General features: G+C 45.2%; 1 protein-coding gene across 2 annotated transcripts in view; it reads right to left on the reverse strand.

Annotated features, from left to right (window-relative positions):
- PLD1 (phospholipase D1) overlaps positions 1–21,604 on the reverse strand; it is a 62,352-nt gene that overhangs the window by 22,599 nt on the left and 18,149 nt on the right. The window contains exons 3-16 of one of the 2 annotated variants that reach the window (XM_051781698.1): positions 21,453–21,580; positions 21,014–21,159; positions 20,064–20,172; positions 18,436–18,501; positions 12,946–13,004; positions 12,329–12,421; positions 9,722–9,874; positions 8,827–8,976; positions 7,916–7,999; positions 6,108–6,189; positions 3,820–3,930; positions 2,321–2,527; positions 1,298–1,514; positions 261–374 (exon numbers count right to left, since the gene is read on the reverse strand). In XM_051781698.1, coding sequence (XP_051637658.1) covers positions 261–374; positions 1,298–1,514; positions 2,321–2,527; positions 3,820–3,930; positions 6,108–6,189; positions 7,916–7,999; positions 8,827–8,976; positions 9,722–9,874; positions 12,329–12,421; positions 12,946–13,004; positions 18,436–18,501; positions 20,064–20,172; positions 21,014–21,159; positions 21,453–21,580 — 1,719 coding nt within the window. The remainder of the gene's footprint in view (positions 1–260; positions 375–1,297; positions 1,515–2,320; positions 2,528–3,819; positions 3,931–6,107; positions 6,190–7,915; positions 8,000–8,826; positions 8,977–9,721; positions 9,875–12,328; positions 12,422–12,945; positions 13,005–18,435; positions 18,502–20,063; positions 20,173–21,013; positions 21,160–21,452; positions 21,581–21,604) is intronic. The other variant, XM_051781700.1, reaches the window with a different exon arrangement.

Here is a 21,604-nt window from a genome sequence, read left to right on the forward strand (position 1 = left end):
ATTTCTTTGGGTTTTTGTTTGGATTTGGGTTTGTTGTTGTTTTGGTTTGGGTTTTTTGATTATTACTTATTTATGATGCAGTACTTGTAGTTTCTGGAGAAGGCTCTTCTGCCAGGATGCCCGCAGAGGAGGGATAAGGATGATGGGAGAACAACAAGCAGCAAAGGCTGATCCTGGCACCCAACCTAACTCTCACCATAGTTATAATGCAAAACTAAACAGCAGCTAAAGCCTGAAGGGATCTGCCTTCCTCCACTTACCCTCTCGAGGCTCAGCGAGCCCCTGTTTGGATTCACTGTGGTGATGGAACATTTTCAGGTGGGGCCTTAAACTCTGGATTATATTCGGTTGACTTCTAGTGGGGCTAGGGAAACCTGCAGAAAGTCAAGATGCTCTATTCACAGCAAAAACACACATCCACTTCTGCTACCCTGGTGCCTGCTCCTGTTGGAGGACACCTGGCATGGCAGGAGCTCAAATGAGACATCACTTTGCTGGAACTACAAGTGACCAACAAGCAAAAGACCAAATTCAAGACTCAGCTGGTTTTAAACCAAACAGATGTAATGAAGTACAAAGCCATGGCTGTGTCCTGAGCTGGCTGCAGCCCATGCTCCAGCAAGCCTTCCTCCGGCCAGAGGCAGGAGTAGGATCTGCAGGGAGGGATGGGAATTCCAGTAAATTCCCACCGTGAGCAACATACAGCTTCAGGAGCTGAGGACTTTTTCAGGAAGGACTCCATGCCAGAACAAATGCCAAGCTGATCCTTGTAATTTTAGCACTGAAGCTATTTTTAATTGGAGAATTAAAAGCTGCATTTCAGTATTCAACTGTTGAATAGTCTCTCCTCTCTAGTAAGTAGGTAAATTGGGAATATTACCATTTAAATGAACTGATTTAAACCTAGGTTAACACTAGCCTATGTGAGGGGGGATAACCCCACTGAGAAATTGTTTAGCTTGCAACAATAAATGCAAGCTGAAAAATTAAAGATTCAATTTTCTCTTGCAGAAACAAACACTTTCCAACAATATAAACATTAAGAACCATGCATCATGTCATCTGATGGCTCATGACAATTGCTAAATAAAAAATCCACGTAAAACCTTTCCTGTGTATTTTGCAGTGACACAAATTTCTATACGTAGCCAATGTTCTGATGGTTTAGAAACTCATCAACTTTCCTTCCTTGGGAAGAACACATTACCCTAGAAATCATGTGAATGTGCACATACACCCACCCACCCACCTCCACACACGCTTTATATACATTGTTTAGTTGAACATCATCACTTACTTGAGTCACTGTCGATGCTGCTGACGCTGTCAGCATGGTGCATGCCGTGTTTGTGGAGATGCTTGTAAATACTGAACCTCGAAAACTTTCTGGATTTTCCTACTCCTTTCATTTTTGACGTGTCTGGGGCATCATCAGTGTTTCTCTCGAACAAGTGGCTTTCTGGGGACAGAGTTTGAGGCTGCAGTGGGACATGTTCAGACAACTCCGCTGCAGACTTAAGAGACAGAAGACATGGCTGTAGGTGATGTTCAGACAGGTTGCCCTTTAACTACAGATTCCCGTGCTTATCAACGCTCAGAAACAACCACAAGACAAATTTTGCTCTGTGACAGACACACCTTGGTGACAGGCTTTTTGGGGAGAGCCTGTACTGAAGAGGCACTCGACAGGAAAACCTGGTAATACTAGCAGCATTTGATTCCATAAATTTACTCTGAATTATTACTCCCCTTCAAATTCTCTTCAACCTAAACCTCTCAAATTTTCAGAGATATGTGGTTGCATACAGACCCAGCTTAGCAGAAAGTTCAGCAAACAAGGCAGCTGCTGAGGGCGCGAGTATTGAGAATTTGTAGCACTCTGTGAGTTCTTACTGTGCATTTCTAGCTAAGTTTTATTAAGAAAAGAAATGCTGCCCAGAGAGGTTGTAGATACCCCATATCCCTGGAAGTGTTCAAAACCAGGGTGGATGGGGCTTTGAGCAGCCTGGTTTAGTGGAAGGTTTTTAAGGTCCCTTCCAACCAAAAACATTCTAAGGTTCTGTGACTCTAAGAACACAGTCTTCAAGTTGTGAATGCTGCTCCAAGCTGCAGCGGGGAATCCAGCTCTCTATCTCCATGCCCTAACAATGCCGGTCAGCATCCAGCCCTGGAGAGTCATTCAGTGCTCAGATACTCCCTCCTTCTCACCGCTGTTTGGCTCTGAAGCTCCCGAACCCAACCCCGTGCTCAGAAGGGGACACAGCCTGTTCAGCCCCAGTGCACACCTCTCTGGGCACAGGTGCTGACCATGGCCACTTACTGCCAGGTTGGCTGTTGACACCGACTTCACGGCCGTCATTCGCTTCACGCTGCCCACGTCGGTCAGACGGTGCTCGTCGTCGTCCCACCGGCCGTACGCCAGGTCGATGCCGCCCACAAACGCCACCGACTGGTCCACGATGACCAGCTTCTCGTGGTGGGCCCAGAGGTACACGGAGGAGGACACGTGGTCTGGGTGTCTCATCACCTGCGGAGAAAACCAGCACTCCAGCTCAGCATCGCTGCCACATTTAAATCCCTCCCGGCAGAGAGCTGTCCAGCCTTTTTTTTGGCTGCTTGGGGTGACGGGGGAACACTGGAGTTGTTAATGAGTGCATTCACACAGACTGTTTGATTACTGAAGCTACTCAATTCCCCACTAGCTGGGTCAGCCATACCAGCAGGCAGGTGCTTCCCCACCACACAGGTCTTCCTGAGCAGCAAGGGTTACTGATTTTGGGATAGGTCATGCCTACGAAAACAGTTTTGTAAGAGGACCATAGTCAAGGAAACTGTTTCAACAAACCATGCTTTCAGTAGAGCTGTAATAGCTGAGATTTCAAACACAGAGCCTGCTCTAAAAGAAAACAACATATTGGTGATCTGAGTCACTTCTTTGGTTGTTGCCACCACACAAGTGAAATGAGAAGTTGGCTGGTTTTTTTTTCCCCATTTAAAATGGGCAAGTTGTTTGCCATTTTTTTATGAGCTTCTTTTTGACATGTGTTTATGGCACAGAAATTCCTATATCTGAGCATACAGCGTATAGTTTTATTTTTTTATGTTAGAGCCACTGGACCAGCTTCCTGGAAAAAAAGCTACAGGATTTCCACCTGGCTGCTCCCAAAACCTGTAACACAGCTAGAGTGTATCTTCCAGTTACACCTTCTGGTCTTGCTGAGAAGATGATGGTAAACGGATGCTTCCCTTCACTGTGACAACTGATCAAGTGACAATAAATCAATTATTCTAGCATAACATATACCTTATTGCTCTTTAAGATGTATATGTCTCTAATTTTAAGAGACTGGATCTAGCCTTATCCACTGGTTTGACTGTCACAGTTCATTTTCTTCTTAGTGCCAAACCAGCAGCGTAACAGCACAGGACAGTGCAATGCTGTTCATCTGTGATGGAAACATTCACATATCCAGTGTTGACTCTCATCATTCATGTTTGAAAAGAAATGCTGAAATGAGGCAACATTCTCAAAGTGTAATTTTCCATCTGATGTAACCCCATTGAAAGTTGTTACATGAAATATGCTTCTTGTGAATTAGACAAATAGTTGCTTTGGCAAATATAAACTAAGCAATTTTATGTTCCACTAAAATCTATAGAAACTAAGTTGTAGTCACTACACGGGCATGTCTTCTCAGACTATTCCCACTGTAATGGTGGGAAACACCCTTCCAGTTCACACCCAAATACACTGGGGTCAGCACTAGCCATCAAGAACAAGTAAATGCAAACGTCCTCCTTACAGCAGTGTGCGCTTACCTTGATGTTTGGATGGAGGTGCATGAGCGTCCGCTTGCTGTATTCACTGTTGATCCCTAGGGCAAGCTCCACCTCTTTGTACAGCATAACAAAAATTCTCACTCCTTGTTGCTGTCAGAAATAAAAAGGAACACAAGCTACATAGGCACGTCAATGGATACAGTCCATTTCCAAAGCGAGGAAAAGCTGAGAGGCAGCAAGGATGATGGAAATGCAGATTGATGTTACCTGCTCTTGACTAAGCCCTTTCAGACCCACCATGGTGACCCCACAGCCTTGAAGGACCTGCACTGCTCGGGAAAGCTCTTCAGCTCCCTGAGGACGGTTCGGTTTGTGTGTGAAGAGCTGAGCTATGCCAAAGCCCACCAACAGGTCATTCCTACAGTAGCTACTTTTACACACCCTTTGAGGTGACTTTGCAAACATGATTCACTCCCTGTATAATCATGTTGCACACCTGAAGTTCAGTGTTCTGCTGCCTCGTGTTGCCCTGAGGTTTGCCCACAGTTAACCGTCTCTGCAGGATGACGAGACCCATGTGGTCATATGGACATCCCTCACCTAAAGGGGATGCTGCCAACTCAAAACCAGCAAAGAAGTTCTTTCTGCTGGTAGAGGTAAACAAGCTCCTGGAATACAATGAGCAGTGCTAAAAAGATGGTGCTTTTTGTGACCAGCATGGTGGGAGGGTTTCTAAACACACTTGTTAAAGTACCTTCAAATGTGCCAAGTACGCCCCAAACCTTGGAAAATACTGGTCATACACTGAGACACCTTCACTTGCCACAAATCAGCATGGATTAAAAATCTGTACTGGAGTTTGACCAAAGTTTTGACCCAAACATAAACTTGGGACCTAAACATTCCACAGTCTTTTAAGTTCCTATTACCATAAAGCAGCTACTGAGAGCTTAGGCAGTCCCTAAACTGTGGATGATACTCTGCTACCCACTGCACCCAGGGAAGTCCCAGTCAGCACTGAGCACACAGAAAGGACAGCCTTACCCCAGTACCTCAGCACTTGCATGCTGACTGCCCTGTCAAGTTAAGGAAATACCACAAGTGACAGAGCAAGCATTTCCAAGAACTGACCTTAAAACACTCTTCACTCTTACAAGGTATTTATGTCCTTAGGAAAATGCATAACAAAGGCAAATTCTTCCATTGAGTGAGCATATTCTGTGGCCAGGTTTCACTTGCCAGAAAATAAGACTACTTCCAAGTCAACAACAGTCAGACACAAAGAACTCTTATTTTTGCAGGTATGTGGAGGGTGACGACAAATAGTTTGCAAAGGGAAAGACTATTTCAGCATGTCACAGAATTATAGAATGCTTTGGGTTGGAAGGGAACTTAAAGACCATCTTGTTCCCACTGCCTAGATCAAGTTGTTTAAGTCCCATTCAGCCTGGCCTTTAACACTTCCAGGGATGGGGCAGCCACAACTTCTCTGGACAACCTGTGCCAGGGCTTCATCACCCTCACAGTGAAGAATTTCTTAATAATACCTAATCTAAACCTGCCCTATTTTAGTTTAAAGTCATTCAAAGTTAAAGTCCATGTCCATATGGACTCCTGCCCTTCTACTACAGCAAGAGTTCAAGAGGTTTCCCAGCCATGCTTTACCTTCTGACTCACTGATCACATGGGACAAACTCTTTTGAGCACCAGTGTTATTATAAGTCAACTTACAGCCCACACTCATAAAGACACCACACAGTTCTGAGTCTTTCCCTTACTTCTAAATTACATATATCACATGGAGAGCACGAGACAGCAACAGGTCTTTGACCCCACCAGGAACTGGGCAGTCATAACGCAAGGTCGAAGTGACCCAAACTTGGGGCAATCAGAGGATCACAGAATCATAGAATGACGTGGGTTTGAAAGGACCTTAAAGATCACTTAGTTCCAATCCCCTGCCATGTACAGGGACACCTTCCACTAGACCAGGTTGCTCCAAGCCGTGGCCAACCTAGCCTTGAACGTTTCCAAGGATGGGACATCCACAGTTTCTATGGGCAACCTGTGCCCACACTCTTTCAGTCTGAAGCCACTGAAGTTTGAAGGATCTACCCTTCTGCCTCCAAGCTCTTCCAAACCCAAATGGGGGGCGCAAATCAAAACACGTAGTTTTCCAAGGCCATCTGATATGAGGCTTGGCCAACTTTAACTCTCGTCTCTACCAAACTAAACAGTGCAAACACTGCAGTCCCAGTATGACCCTGTAACTGGGTGGGTGCACAGGGCTCTCTGCAGGTTGAGGGTTGCAGCTGGAGCTCACTTACTGCCTTCCTCTTGAGGATGCAGTCCAGCCGCCAGCGATTTCCTTCCACAACTGGTCGTTTCATGAAGATTTCTGGGCTCAGCCTAAGAAGATAAATGAGTGGAAAAAACATAGCATATGTAGCCTGCAAACAAAGCACTGGTCTAAATAATCAACTTGGGAAGCAAAGAAATCAAAGTTTAAATAAAGTGGATGTGAAGGCTCATGTCCCAGAGTGATGCATTCTACAATGCTCTTTGTTCTTTAATAACAGAGCATTACAGAAGGCAGGGGACGTGTCCAGCACATTCATCTTAGTATTTAACAACCCACGAGACCAAGTTTAACAGTGATGTGTAAATAGGGAAATTTGGACTCTATCTATGAAAGAAAGATGCAACAAAAGAAAACCCCAAGGTAGATTTGAAAGAAATGTGCAGATATAAAAAATAAATAAGAGTGGGATTTCAGTTCGCCTGGTACTTGGGCTATCTGAGCAGCACAGATTTGTACTGAATTTTCCTTGCTGCCTAAAGACAAAGCAAAGGATCTCTCAACAGGACATTTTATTGATTGATAGCTTTAAGGATTACAAGAAATAATTAAGCAATCTCACCTAACTCCTGCAGAGCAAGGTGACAGAATTTCATTCCTTTACTTTTGTATCAAGCATGGCAACTTCTGCTTAAACAAAGCATATTGCTACATCCTAAAAACATGCTTCTGACAACAGCATTTTTATCTTATACTCTAAGTTTCAGATAAGTTTTGGAATCCCATGGTACATTAACAATGGTCTGAATAAAACACTAAGTAAAAGACAATGGGTCTGAAATCGGATGCTTTTGAATTGCCACCTGATGTTGCATGTGGGGATCCAGGAGCATTGGGTTTAATTGTGCTCATGGTAGGAAAAAGATTTATCCCAGTAAATGCTAACATAATATGTAGATTTCTTATAATAATTTCTGCCTAAGAACTAATTCTCCCATTTCCTAGAGGCAGTGGATAAGTAGCAAGAAGTTCATTTTACAGATGGAGAAAGATAAGCACAGAGATATGCCTAAGGTGAAGGGGACATCTGAGTCATGTCTTGGGATCCTCCCATCCCCATGGTCCAGGCTGGCTCAGGCAGATTAACCTCCACAAAGGCAAGACATGGGCAGTCACAACCAGTACTCAGCCAGAAAACTCTGCCAGAGGCTGTGAGAACACCCTGTCCTGCCTCAAACAGGAATCAGAGCACTGCCTAAACACATCGAATCATTAGTTAAGTAGTGGGCAGAGCCAGGTCCTTAGGCAGCCACACAGCTCAGAAAGGGCAACAAAACTCCCCTCACCCATTATCTTAATCATTTAAGAGCAGACCAAAATCACAGCCCCACAGGATGCTCTCATGGCTGGCATGAGGCTTCCCAAGACAGCGAGGAGCTGAAAGGAGGATCCCATGGCAAGAGCACTGTTGGAGGTGTTTGAGCATCCCTGTTCCCTCGTACACTGAAAGCCATGTGTGCCCCTCGGGTCTGCAGCGATTTACGCTCCCGACGAGCACCTCAGACGGCAACATTTGCAATTCAGGTGGTGCCTCCACGCAATTTGAGGCATTTCCATGGAAGGAGACAACCAAGTTGTTGATGTGAAGCATGCGCTTTTGCTGCCAACCCTCCTGAAAAGGCCTTTGAATGCAACACAAGGAGAGGTTTGGGTGTGCTGCCAAACCATCTGGCTGCACGGCTCGCTGCCATACTGTAGGGCCCCCGAACAGTGCCGCATTGTCGGCAACGCCCCGAGACAGACAGCTGGTCAACACCCAAGTATGCGAGTACGAACCACCAATCTGTGATGAAAATCTCCTCCTTAGCAGCTTCCATGGCATTGGCGACGTCCTCGAAGTACCACTTTGCATTTACATACCTGCAAAAGCAAACACAGCGTGAAGGTTTACGTTTCCTCCCCTTCGTTAATCAAAGTACACGGCTGAAGAGAGACGGGGTTCTGTGTCGGTGCCGTTTACATTCTCTTCTCAAAAGCAAACACAAACCTAATATCAAGAATCAGGAGAACACGCAGGGAGAATTCAGTGCTGCTGTTAGTAGCTTGGTGAAACAGCACAATAAGAGGTTATTAAGTGCCACTTGGCACTTCTGCCAACCACACACAATATTCCTGGATTTTGCTCGAGGTTCAAGACAGGTTTGTCACTCAGGAAAGGATGCTGGGGTGGTGTTTTCTCTGATTTACAGAAACTACTCGGTCAGCGGTTGTTGCAAGGCAGAAGCTGCAGCAAAAGCACCATAAAGATTTGCTTCCAGCTAGAATCCAGCTTTTGAGGTGCTTCTGGGCATGCCTTAGTGCAATCAGGTTGCACTGCAGACAGAAGGATTACTCACAGGACTGCTGCGTGCATAACGCCCAGTCACCCTCTGACTATACCCAAATTTGCATTTGTTGATTCTCTTTTATTCCCTTTATCCTTACAATGACAAATACCAAACCTGTTCAAATTCCAGTGAAACTTAATGTTACAAAATGCTATTAAGCTGTGACGTGAACAGAAGCAAAGCGCTCCTGTCACCAACCCTGCTATTTCCTTCCTCGTTTTTTTGCAACTTCTCTAATTATCATCAGTCCCCACAGCTACCAAAGGCCGCCAGCTCTGCTCATCAGAGCTGGGGTGATGCCAGCAGGTGATGCCAGCACCCACAGCACCGAGTCTCCCATGGCCCCGCCGCACTCCTCACCACTTGGCCAGCGTGTTCTCCTGCACGGCCGCGTACGAGCCGAAGCGGTGCTCCGTGAGGAAGTCCTTGCCGTGCTTCCGAACGAACTCGTCTATGCCCTGCCTCCACCACTGGGCATGTCTGTAGCTGTTACACTTCAAAATCAGTGACCTGTAAAACAGAGGAGGTGCAGGGCAGGATGCTGGAGCCACTCGTGCTTAATTGGGCTGCTCCTCACTGTCTATCCGTGTTCATAAATGCATCTGCATCAGTCATGTTTTATTTAAGCAAAAAGTATGGGCTTTGCTTTGCTGTTTTGCTTGCAAAAGAATACACAGCACTGAGCTGTTCCGAGTGACTAACAGGAAGGCACTGCCAAGCACAAAATACCCAGATTTAAATTAATAGCATCAGCTTTGGAGCTGGAGCCAGCTAATGTTGTATTTTTTAAGAGATGAATTTACACTGTGTGCTAACATAAAAATATTTAATATCTCTTTATCCCAACTGGCATGGCTTTTGGGTAATACTTCATTGGGATACAGAAGAAAACATCCCTGCTTGCAGCATAAAAGGAACACAGCACCTAGAAAATGATCTAAGCAGTTGCTGCCAAACCAGGCTGCGCAACTCAACGTGCACCGTGCCCTCAGGCCCCAGCAATAACCGCAGGGATGGACAAACAGCAGCTGAGGCTCCAAATGCCTCATTAAGATGTTGGAAATGATCAGCATTATGGGCCAAATCCCCACAGGTCTGAGCACACCAGCAGCAGCAGCCCAGCCCCAGCCCTGCGGGAAGCGAAGTTGCACCATCAGCCCAGCGCCTTGTTAATCCCTCCTGCAGAGGAACATCAATTCCTCCTCAAGAAAGCAAAAGCAGACTAAGAGGAGCTAAACAAAGCCTGTTTTCTTACCTAGAGAGATTGTCAATCTGCAACCCATATTTAGTTTCTGTTTCCTTCTGGCCTATCTTGATGTTGAACTCCTTATCGACCAGCAGGACAAAGGAAATGGCCCCCGAGTCGGGCTTCATGTACAGCAGGAACGAGTCCTTCACCACCAGCCACCTGTACGGGCACAGCAACCACATCACCTGGATTTCACAGCCATGCCAGTTGTCAAAACATAAGTCATAAAAAAAGCTGATAATAAAAGGGGAAAGTGCTTCCATCAAAACAAGGCCAAATCATTTATCAAGGATAGGAAAACATTCCCTAAATAAACATACCCCTAACTAAATGGTAAAATTTCTTCTCAGGGGCTAGACCAGGGATGATTTTCTTGAGCAGAAAAGTGTCTATTTTATGAACTTGTGTAATAAGTTTGAATTCAATGTAAGACTTTTAGAGTTATTTACACAACTCCTTTTTACAAAGTCTTTGAAAATACAGGTTTGCTTGTTTAACAAAACCCCTGTTTATAAACCTCCTAGCCCCAGGCAAGGTGCAACAAGGATGTCTCCATCTCAGATTTTAATTCAGTTTGCATTCTGTACAGGAGTTATTTGACATTTCTAACATTAACTCTGATGCTAGGATCACTTTCACTCCTATCAAAATATATGAACGAGGCATTTTGGAAAGCTTTCATTGCCAAGCAACAGGCACCCTGTTAGAAACACAAGAGGACAGATGACCGGCAGGTTTTACATAAATACTGTAGCCTGAAGGCAACTCTGGAAAAAACACATTTTTTACTGTGAATGGCATTTCTAATTTTTTCTTCCCCTGTGGCGTAGCTGGGGTAACCAGCCCCCTCTGTCCCACACAGGTCTCCATCACCAGCCCTTCGCCTCATTCTTCTGCACACTCAGAAATACACAAAGCAACACAAAACACTGCAAAAATCTGTTCATTCTTGTATCTTTAGTAACAGCCTCAAGCTCATCTACTTCCAGATCCCATAATTTTTTCTTTCTTTCAGGGCTCTGAGAGTTACCCAGCATCACCTCTCATTTGGTGGTAAAATACCTGCCCTCCCTATCTGGCCCATAGTTCCACTCTTAAACACCCCACAGAGTACATTTCCAAGCACTCCCCTTTCTGTTTTTCCCAGGCAGCTCTACAAGCCCAAGAAATCCTACCCGTGCCCTTTCACAGCATCACCCCACTGTCTGCCTCCATGTCCTGAAATCCTTCATTTAAATAACCCTCTCTGGGAAATATTACTGTTATTTGCTTCGTTATTGATGCATAAGCTGTCAGTCCCCATGGGCCATGACGGGAATTTGGTGCCCCTCTTGTGACAGTGTGTCCACAATCCCACTCAAACACTTCTCCCACCCCATTTTTAGGCCCTAAAGGAAAATGAAGGTCCACTGGAGCTGGATGTGCTACTGTCCCCCCCAAAGCCTGAGCTCTGCATAACACAGAGATGAGTTAACTAAGGAGTATCAAAAGGAAAAGGTGGGTTTTTTTCCATAAAAGAGAAAAAGAATTGGTGACAATTTAGCAATTTGACCTGAAGGAAAGTCACATCTTTATCTCCTTACGCACTCACTACAGAGATCTGTAAAATTACATTAAGAAATGTTGGAAAGACTATGAAGAAATAGGACCATTTGTTCACAAGAATGCAGAGAGGTTTTGTTGGAAAAGAGAATTATTGAAGATAAAACTAATGACAGCCTATGGGTGATGCTAAAATCCAAAGGTAGGTAATGCTTGGGGAAGCTCTATTGACCAAGAAACTGTTGCTGTAAGGTAGGTATGGGCTATTTGGATTTTCAAAAGGGAAGACTTGCAGGGGAAGGCCATGTTCCAGGAAATGCTCCCTGTATTTTTTGGGTAGTTGGTAACACACATGCTCCCCCGCAGCATATGTCTCCCTGTGCCATGGCCCCAGGCAATACCAAGACCTAACACAGAAGGTAAAGGGATGGGGACAATAAGTTTTGTCTGTCTGCAGCAGGAAGGGACATGGGAACAGCATGGCTTGTGAAAACTCCCATGAAAGCACTGGGATTTAACTACCTGCAGTAATAAGGAAGAGGGAACATATTTAATGCCAAGGTTAATTGCACCAAACAGCTCCTTACTGCTGCAGGTCACGTCTGATTTAATGCTGCTCTGCACTGGTCCAGAGAGTGTTTCAATTAATTGATTTCCATTTTGTACATTGAGGAAGGAAAGCTCAGAAAACAAAGCTGGAATATGCCCAGGGCAGTGTCACCAGCCACATCCCCTTCAGAAGGCATGGAGCCACCGGTGCTCCCACAGCAGGGAAAGCTGGGAACAGACTGGGGGGTTATTGCCATTTCTGCCAGCTTGAAGCTGTAAGAAACCCCACTTTTCCTCTGGAGTAACATGACCCTTCTGCGAACTCCAAAGCAGAAGAAAAAAACCCACCACACAGGAGTGTGAGGGGGGAACACCCTACAGACCCTTTCAGCCTGAAAATCTGTGGCTTTTATAAAAAAGCGAGAATCTCCCTCATGGATTTTGTTGCAGAAAAAGACAAATGAGCATTTCTGTGTGCCCGAGGAGCACGTGGCAGCCCCACCTTCGCCACCCCAGCAGTACCTCTTGGACCAGCGGTAGCACATCCTCCCCTGGCCGCAGCAGTTCAGGCCAGGGATGCGGTGGCCCCCGGAGCGTTTCATGATGAATCCTTCTCTGTGAGGACAGAAACAGGGTCAGGGTGGGTGACACAGCTCACCTGGAGGTGCAGGGGGGCTTTTGGGTGGAGGGTGCTTGCTGAACTCCCCCCCCGCCTCTGTGCCCAGGGATGGCTCCTGCCACCTCCAGCTGTGCCCAAGCAGCCTCTGTGCTATAATCTGAAAGCTGGACAAAGGGCAAAAATAATACCCTCCAGAAGGAAATAAAGGAGATTTAAGAAATGCAGGGCGCTGGTTTATGGCACAGGAAGAAATAAAACAAGGGGCTCAACAGGCTGCAGGGAGGGAAGGGGAGAAACCCTGTAAGCCAGCCCATGTCTCGCAAAGCAGCCTGCTCTCAAAACTATTTCCCCAAATTGTACCATTTCTCTCTGAACAGTAATAAATTTTTCTATCTGGATGATAAAATATTCTCCAGTCAGTTACTGGTGAGAAAGGAAAGCTATTAATGTGAACAGTATTTATTTATAAAGCCATGCTCTTAGTGAATCATAACTCACGAAGACACAGCTCACAACTCACATGCCCTTTGGTCCCAGGTCGTGGATGAACGACAGCTGGCTTACTCCAACAAACTCCATCTGGAAAAGAGAAAGAGATTCCCCCATCCTTCAAACTCTGAAATCCACAAAATACTTTGCTTCATTGAAGCGACTTGTCATAAAGACAGAACCTACAAGATCCTGAGCAGAAGTTCCCCACCACTGCCTAAGCATCTTCAAGAAGACCAAGAAAAGTAGTGTGGTTGGGTTTTCAGTTTGTTTATTTTGGATGTGCTTTGGAGAACACACTTCAGGCAACCAGGGCAATCAAGCTCAAACGTATTATAGGGACCTACTCGTATCCTCCCTTCTGGATCACTGGCTGAACTCAGGACTCAAGTCTGACACTATTTTGGAGGTCTATGTGATATTGGCTGGCTGCTTGAATCCTCTCCTCCCTCCAGTGACCATCACAGAAAGACTGGAAAGAGAATGAGGACATATCCCCAGGTCTGGGAGCACCCTATTCCCTTTGATTCTCCTACCCTATGGACACGCACCACATGGGGGTTCAGCCCCTCAGCCTATTAGCATCCTTCAAGCAAGTTGCTCCCACTCAGTGCTGCACACACACCACTGCCCATTTGGCTCCAGAAGCCAAAAATCCACAGGAAAGCCACATTGGGTCAGGAGGAGAGCAAGATCAAATCCCAAGGACAAGCAACCTGCCTCCTCATGGGTCCTCCTGCTTCAGCAGGAATGGCAGAGGAACATAACAGCGAGCAAAGTTGGTGAGAAAGCACAGCATGATTACATTCACCTCTAAAAATAGGACACTGGGTCATTTCAACTGAGCAGGCTTTTCTTGGCACAGCAAGACATTCCTGGCAGTCTGCTGGTTATTAGCCCTGGGCCCCATTAGCAGGAACAAACACCTGCCCCGGGTGTCCTGTGCAGGACAGGGCTTGGGCAGGAGCAGCCTTGCGTGGCAGAAGCTTGTCTGCACCCAGGAACTTTTAATTTATTATCACATAAAGTTGTCCAAGTGCAGAGTGGTGCTCAGGGTAGGGTGAGGGCAGGTGTCACTGTCCCTTTAGCCAGGCAATAAAGCCAGAGGGAACCCTCTAACCACAGTAGGGCAGAAGATCCTTCCACTTCCTCATGCTCTGCTGCTCCTGGGACCTTCCCAAACTTCTCATATGAATAGGGCCGTGCAGAAGAACAAAAGACACTATTACTTTCCTCTGAGTATCTCAAGGACATAAAGCAACATCTATTCTGTAGAGGCAAATTTAATGCCCTGATTTTGGGGTCATTTCAGTCTGTTTTCAGAAAGTGGTTAGAACAAGTTATTCCATGCTTTTACTAACCATCTTGCTATCTCTGCTCTACCTACATGTTCTGGAAAAGTACCAGGTCTGACCTATGAACGTTTCAGCTGTTTCTGCAGTGACATTCATAGCAGGGTGGGAAGCACCTGAAAAACCAATGTACTCTACAAGGTCTTATCAGAGGTCCCAAGTGAAGTCTCAGGCCACTTCTTTGCCTGGATCCCATCTTAACTTCTTCAGAAAATGGTTGGCATTCCCCACCAGACAAAGCAGAAACCCAGACATCTCTCACAGTGGGCACACGCACAAAAAAAGCAAATGAATGTCAAAACCCTTTGAAAATGCTGGCTGGGACCAGAAAACTGGCAGCAATTTGAGGAGCACTGCATGCAGAGAAATAAAAGAAGCAAAAGGGAAAACCAGGAGGAAAAATTACTTGCAGAAACAGAACTACCACCACATAAAAAAGAAAGAAAGATTGTCTGGCAGCGCAGCAACCTCCTCTGCAGCCAAGGAGTCTTTGGAACAGCAATGACGGTTACAGGAGCCCATCCAACACGTTGATCAAGCGCTGGTTTGTAAAATAAACCCTTAAATAAATTCCTCCAGTTAGAAGGAAAATTCCTCAGTGCAGTGCGAAATATCTGATCGAATGATTTATTGTTATTATTATTGCTGCATTAGCTATTTTTACTGTTACAGAGCCTTTCATCCGAGGTGCTCGTCATTCACAGAGGGACTGAGAGAGGCAGGCAGAGCAGCCCAGGCACTTTCATCTCCGTCACACTGGAATTCCTGTGCTGCCCAGCTGCCTCCCTGGGGAGCTGGAATCCCACTCTGGTTTCAGAGCGATCCACAGCAGAATGTTTTAAGTATGAGATAAAGGCCCAGAGAACGCAGCTTCAATGACATTGTTGTAGCAATAAAAAGCAAAATAAGAAAAGCAGATGGGAGTGATCAGCTGCAGAAGGACAGGCTATGGAAGGCGGAGAACCAGCTGCAAGGTGCACGAGCCACAGGTTCAAACCATCCTGTTCTGCCAGCAATGCTGAGCATCCACCATTTATGTGAGTAAAAATTTCACAGAGCATCTGCATTTCAGAAAGAATTCAGCAGCTCCACACTGCGTTTTCATTTCGACTCTTGTTCTTAATTTAGTGGATTAAAAAAGTGGTTTGATTACCACTGATGGCTAACAATAAAATGGAATTACACGCTCTTCAGAATAATATTGTTCAGCAAAGTTTCTTACACAAAAAAACCTGCTCATACAAACCCCAAATTTAAAAAGAAAACTGGAATGTGCTGTATTTCAAAGGTTTTTTTACAGACCAGCGCTTGATCACTGTATTTCAAACGTGCTGTATTTCAATTATTGTATATAACTAAAAATAACTAAATATATAATAAATAACTAAAAGCCTAAATAATAACTATTTATTTAGAAGCAAATAACTAAAAATACTAGAAGGTTGGGTAGGGACCTTTGCAGAGGTCTGCAGATCCAAGTACAATATCAGAGGTAAACCAGCAGCCACTCACATATCTGAGCTGATCTTACATAGTACTGTTTTCACTTTAAATGAGGTTTTTACTCACTAAAGTTCACACACTCCAGTTCAATCAAATCTTACTTTTCATTTTGCTTAGGCATCTTTCAAGTATGGGAGCTCACACAAAAAATAATGCAAGGGTCCAATTGATAAAATTTTTATGTGGAACTCAATCAAGCCCTAACATTTTGGGGTTATATTCCTCCAATTTCCATTTTCCAGAAAAAGAGTGTAGGCAATTAACAGACTGAGATTCCCACAACATTCATTTTAATGGTGATTGTCTTGAAGCACTTCAGCCCAGAGGTACTATAAAAAGGTTTTGGAAAGGATGAGAAGGCATGAGATTTAATCATGATTCATATAACAAAAAAGAAAATAAAAATATAAAAAGCTGGGGGATGTACAAGCTCTACAATGCAATGTGGTCACTGTGGACCTGATCCTCAATCCACTGGGGATTCCAGGTCTGCAAAACTGCTACGAGCTTCAACTTGCAGGCTTGACTGTCCCAGTGCATGGCACATCCTGCAGGCAGTGTATAAAGCTATTTGCTCTCACTGGGAAATAACAAATTAACCACAAATGCAAAATAAAAGAAGTAAAAAAGTGAATTCATTAAACTGTGCAGCTTGGATGTAAAAAACAAATCCTTGTAGACACAACTGAGCCGAGCAAGCCCTTCACACGGACTAAGGGCTACAATCCCTTAGGGCAGGTCACAGTTTGCCTTTGCAACTCCATGTCTCACTTTACAAAGAGTTCAAGATTTAAAAAAAATCACCTCAGTGCATCGATTTGCTGAAAGGAACACACAGGAGTCAAAATGTTCTCCAAGATTAAGACAGTTACAGCATTTGTCAGCGTCCAGGCAAAAGACTTCTCAACCACAGGAAGAGCAAAGCCCTCATTTTGTTCTCAGAAGGACAAATACAGTTCTGGGAAAAGTGCCAGAAATCTTCACTTTAGTCTCTATAGAGTAAGAGAATGGTGGGGGTTGTTTTGGTGTTTTTTTTTTAAAGGAAGCACTTTTCTCCCTGTGCTTTCTTCCAGCATCGCCTGCAGGACCCACGCTGCCACCGTGAGCAGCAGAGTCCTCACTGAATGCTTCACTGCAGCCAAATCCAGTGGGAGCCAACAATAAACTGAGAATTTATGTGCAAAGTGACATCTGGGTCCGGGGGCCGGGGACAGAAGGGCGATTCAGCACAGGAGGGGAGCACGCCACAGCTGCCTGGGCAAGGCAGGACCGCTCATCTCCTCACCCGGCCCCCACCGCTGCTGCACGCCTCAAACCACAGCCTGGCCAAAGGATCACCCACGTTCTCACAGGAGCAGAAATGCTCCAAAGTATTTGAAAAAAGCAACGCTTGCCTGAAAGTGACAAGATGGATCCACACTGTAAAATAACTCTCCCCCGCTCTGCATATGCTGCTGATCAAAATTGCCAAGTTATCCCAACCTTGCTATAAGAACAAAAGATGACTCTTTTCCACATGCAGACTAATACAGCTCTTGACTGCATTGGAATCAAGCTCCACTGCCTGTCCCCAAAAGAAGCACTCTAAGGAATACAGTTGCCTCAGACTAGTCTGAAGGTTTCTGGCCAACCCCAATGAGCACTTTGGCCCATACGACAAGCAGTGCTTAACACACTGAGTTCTGCAACAGAGCACAAACAATTTTTGGGCCTGACATCCATCTATGAGCTGCCCAACATCTCTACATAACTGATATCCTGCAAAAGAGAAGAATATCTACCAAACAACAAAAACAAAAGTGGAAGGGAAGAACTGGCTGCTACAGAAACCCTAAGTTCAGTCTATATTTCTGGCTTGTTTGAAAACCAAGTGCTCCCAGTTATCACCCTTGGCTCAAAAATGTCACTAAGCTCGGCAGCTACTCAGAGCGTGCATCAGGTTTTGCTGATAATACAAAAGATGGAATAATACAGTCATTATGCAGCCAAAAAAGGGGAAATAAATTACCATCCCTGGGAGATGTTACAGTTGACAGGTGAGGAGCACCGAAGAAACATCTGAGGATGGATTTCAAAAGAAATATTTTTACTTAAAATAGGCCTGAAGTTGGATTTGACATCTCTCCTCATTTCAAAAAGAGTGTTGACTTGAGGAAATAAGCCAACTACCATCTCCCTTTGGAACTGCCAAAATACCTGGGGAGGTGAAGGGGTATCACAAAAACAAACTCAGCATCACTGATGTCCAGTGAAAGTGCAGAGAATAGAAACCTGATACAAAACTGCACTCAGGACCACACACAAAGCCCAAACTGAAGGAGCAATTACAAATGTGGTTTGGATTCCAACTGTTTAAGTACTTAAAACTTGAACTTATCATCTTAAACACTGCAGAATTAAACAGAAATCATTATACAACCAGTTGCCTGGACTGGACTTCCTTGAGGAGATTATCCCTGTGTTATACCAGCAACATCCAAGACTGAGTCATTCACTCTCCTCCTTTGGTTTTCATCATATGACATCATGTTGGAGAAATCAGCTAAGCCAAAATGCTCACAAAACAGCTGCAAAATGTTTCATCCATAAGCTGCATGTCTTCTTCCAATGAATTCAGCATTTGTAAAGTGAATATTCTTTAGGTAAGCAAACTAATTTCTACTTACTGTTCCATGGTAGTTCTTGTACATCGGCATTTTCAGGATATTTGACAAGTAGTCCTCCAGCTGTTTCTACAATTAAAATATTGACACTTTAGATAAGATGTGGAGGTTTTTCTTGAAAATTCCTGCAATCCAACTGTCCAGCATTAGGAAGCAACCAAGAAATCAGACACACTTTTCAGTGTGAGTGGATAAATAAATACATTATTATGTTGTCACGGGATATTACAGCTCAGCACCATAAACAGTTTGGTCACAGGTTGTTTACTGTTCACATATCTGTGTTTATTCTTTCCACCAGCAAACCTGTTCCTTGGCAGTGTCACTTTGGAGGTCAACTTTCCTGACTGAGCCCAAGTTTCAGAACAATTGTAAATGCAAAATCAGTCCCCACTGTTTCTGACCCACGTGAATTAGTTTTGTGAGAAAACACTGCCTATGAGGCAACTGAGAGAGCCTGTTTAACCAAAACATCAGGTTCATGGGGTGAGGAGCATCATGTTGATGCTGCCCTGTCCCAAAAGCCACGGAGAGGGCAGTGATTGGGCCTGTTCTCCCCAGCCAGGAGGGGAGAAGAGAAGAAACCATTATGGGAGAATTAATCTCTTCCTATCCTCATGGTAAATGGGCAAAGAAGAAATCAGACTGTCACAGCATAGGAAACTGGACAGAGTCCTACAGGACACAATACAAACCAAAAAGAAACAAACGCCATCAGGACCTTTATCCTTCTCAGCACTGACGTCACAGCACTGACCTCCCCAGCTGGGTAGCAGGGGTGTACATCCCCCTGGTGAGAGTGGTGGGATTCCCACAAGGAAATTGAGGTGAGTTCAGAAAAAAGGATCTAGAACACATTTTTCTTCCTCTTTTAAACCAGCATCTCTCTCCTGAAACTTCCCGCGCACAAGTGGAGCCGTGCACAGCAGGGAGGGTTATCTGCACGTCACAGCCACGAGACACAATCTTTTGGGACGTGAAGCTCCAGTGGCAGAAAGCCCAGGGAAGGAGGGAGCAGCAGAAAGAGAACGATAAGCACAGGCTGAACAAACATGGGTTTTACAGACTTTTTTTTTTCCCTTGCAAACAGCAAAGCTGCAGTGAAGAGGTAGGAAGACATCCACCCTCTCCACGGAAGGGCCCATCTGTTAACATCTGATGAAGTTACACAGAACACGTGTGCCTCGGCTAAAATTACCCATGACAGCACAGAGAGCCCGACTGTCAGCTCCTCTTTCAGAGGGGGACAGGACTGAAATCTCTCAGATTTTGATGGCCTCGGGGCTGCCTCCATCACGCAACTTGACTCTGCAAACTGCCTCTTCTATCTTTAAATCAGAGCAGGTGGGAGGAGGGGAACCACCACTCCCAGCATCCTGGATTTCCTCAACTGCAGAGGAAAAGTTTGCCCGTATGAACCCCGAGAGAAGCATCCTCATCACTGCACAGGGGAGAACGTGGCATTAAAGCCGGGCTTGTCAAAGCGTGAGTTTGTCAAACAAAATACTTTAACGGCAATAAACAAAGGGTTTGATAGTGTGTGGCTTTGCAAGCAACCTGCTTGGCACCTCTGCACATCAGAAGCCCTCCCATGGCACACCCCTGGCCCCCAGGCTGAGCTGGGCACTCACCCTCCTGCTGGAGAAGTGCTCCTCCCGCACCGTGCTCTCTGCAGTGTGCGGCAGACTCGGCATCTGCCTCGGTTCTCCCCTTTTGATGGATTGTCTTCTCACCGTGTGACTGGAAGGAAAAACAAACCCCAGCATCAAGTCTCAGTGCTGTGTGTGTGTGTGTATGTGTGTGCCTCGATATGTAACCCCCCCATCTGCAATGCTTTTATTTTTCCTATCCAAACTCTTAAAAACTGAGATGGGTGGGCAGGACAGCAAAAAACAAACAAAAAAAAGCCAGTGTGGATTCATTTAAGAAGCCAACGTGCTCCAACTGGCTCACAAAAACACAGCACAGAAATATCAGTATCATTTTTTAAGGGTCATCTTTTTTTGCCCTCAAATAGAGAGCCTACACCCTATTTTTACGGCATTAAGTTCCTCCAGCACTTAACCACTCATAATTTCACCTTTCTTATCATATCTCAATGTTTCTCCACATCAGGAGGCTCTTGCTGACCTAGAGCACTTCTCTTCCTACTTATTTTGTCTTTTCCTTTATATTTCTAGCCACCCTGAGCACCAAGGCCAACCTGGGCAGGGCTGACCACCCATGCCAGGGACCCCCATACCTTCAACATCCAGCCCACGCTGTCAAAAGCCACAGCACACCAGCAATTGCCATTAGCTTTAGCATAACCAATCCCCAAGTTCAAGGGAAATTCAACTCAAAAGCTGGTGATCTGGGAGACAACATTTTCTGTGTCAGCAGAGACATGTTTGCATCACTCAGATTATAGCTACTAAACACACAGATCAAATATTTTCATTATAGCTACTAAGTATTTATAAAGACTGAATTCTTCTGCCCTCTCAGCAAAGCAAATGGGACCAGTGAAATCAAACAGATACGTTGCTAAAAGATCCCATCCTCCCAAAGCCCACCGTGTCCTCACGGGATCCACACTCACTTCCTGGTAGGGATAGGGATGCGCACAAAGGCTTTGTATCTCAGCAGCTCCCTGTGAAACTCCTGGAAGTGCTTGAACTTCCTTTTCACCTGCCAGGTGAACTCTCCATGGGTCAGCTCGATGGTGTAAACATTGGGGCTTGGTACCTGCAGAGGAGAACATCACTACAAGGGATGAAGCTCTGAAACAAGTAATTTTCCTGCAGCTGCTCATCTGAAGATCCTTTATTCAATTTTACTTAAGGATCGTTCTGTCTCCCGATTTCTTGTTCTGCTTTAGTAGATTTTATACAGACAGGTAACCTTCTCTCTTAAGTGCTTCCTGAGGCACAGGCATTCCTCCTTCCTCAGCCTGTGAACAAGCACGTGCAAAATCAACCCACGAGCAGCACCGTAACACAGTTCTAACGAAAGGAAACGACATTTCTGGAGGTTCTGACCTTCTTAGTGGAAGTGAAGCGTTCAACTTCCAGCACACGCACTCGGACAGGACATCCCGTGAGGTACGTCTGCGTGCCCGGCTCCTTGAACCCATGGGTGTGATAGATGGCAGAGAAGGGAATGCACGCTGCAAGGACCACAAACCCTGTTA

The sequence above is a fragment of the Manacus candei genome, unplaced genomic scaffold, assembly GCF_025592945.1.
Source record: "Manacus candei isolate 608988 ecotype Guabito, Panama unplaced genomic scaffold, ASM2559294v1 h1tg000015l, whole genome shotgun sequence".
NCBI classification, from domain to species: Eukaryota; Metazoa; Chordata; class Aves; order Passeriformes; family Pipridae; genus Manacus; species Manacus candei.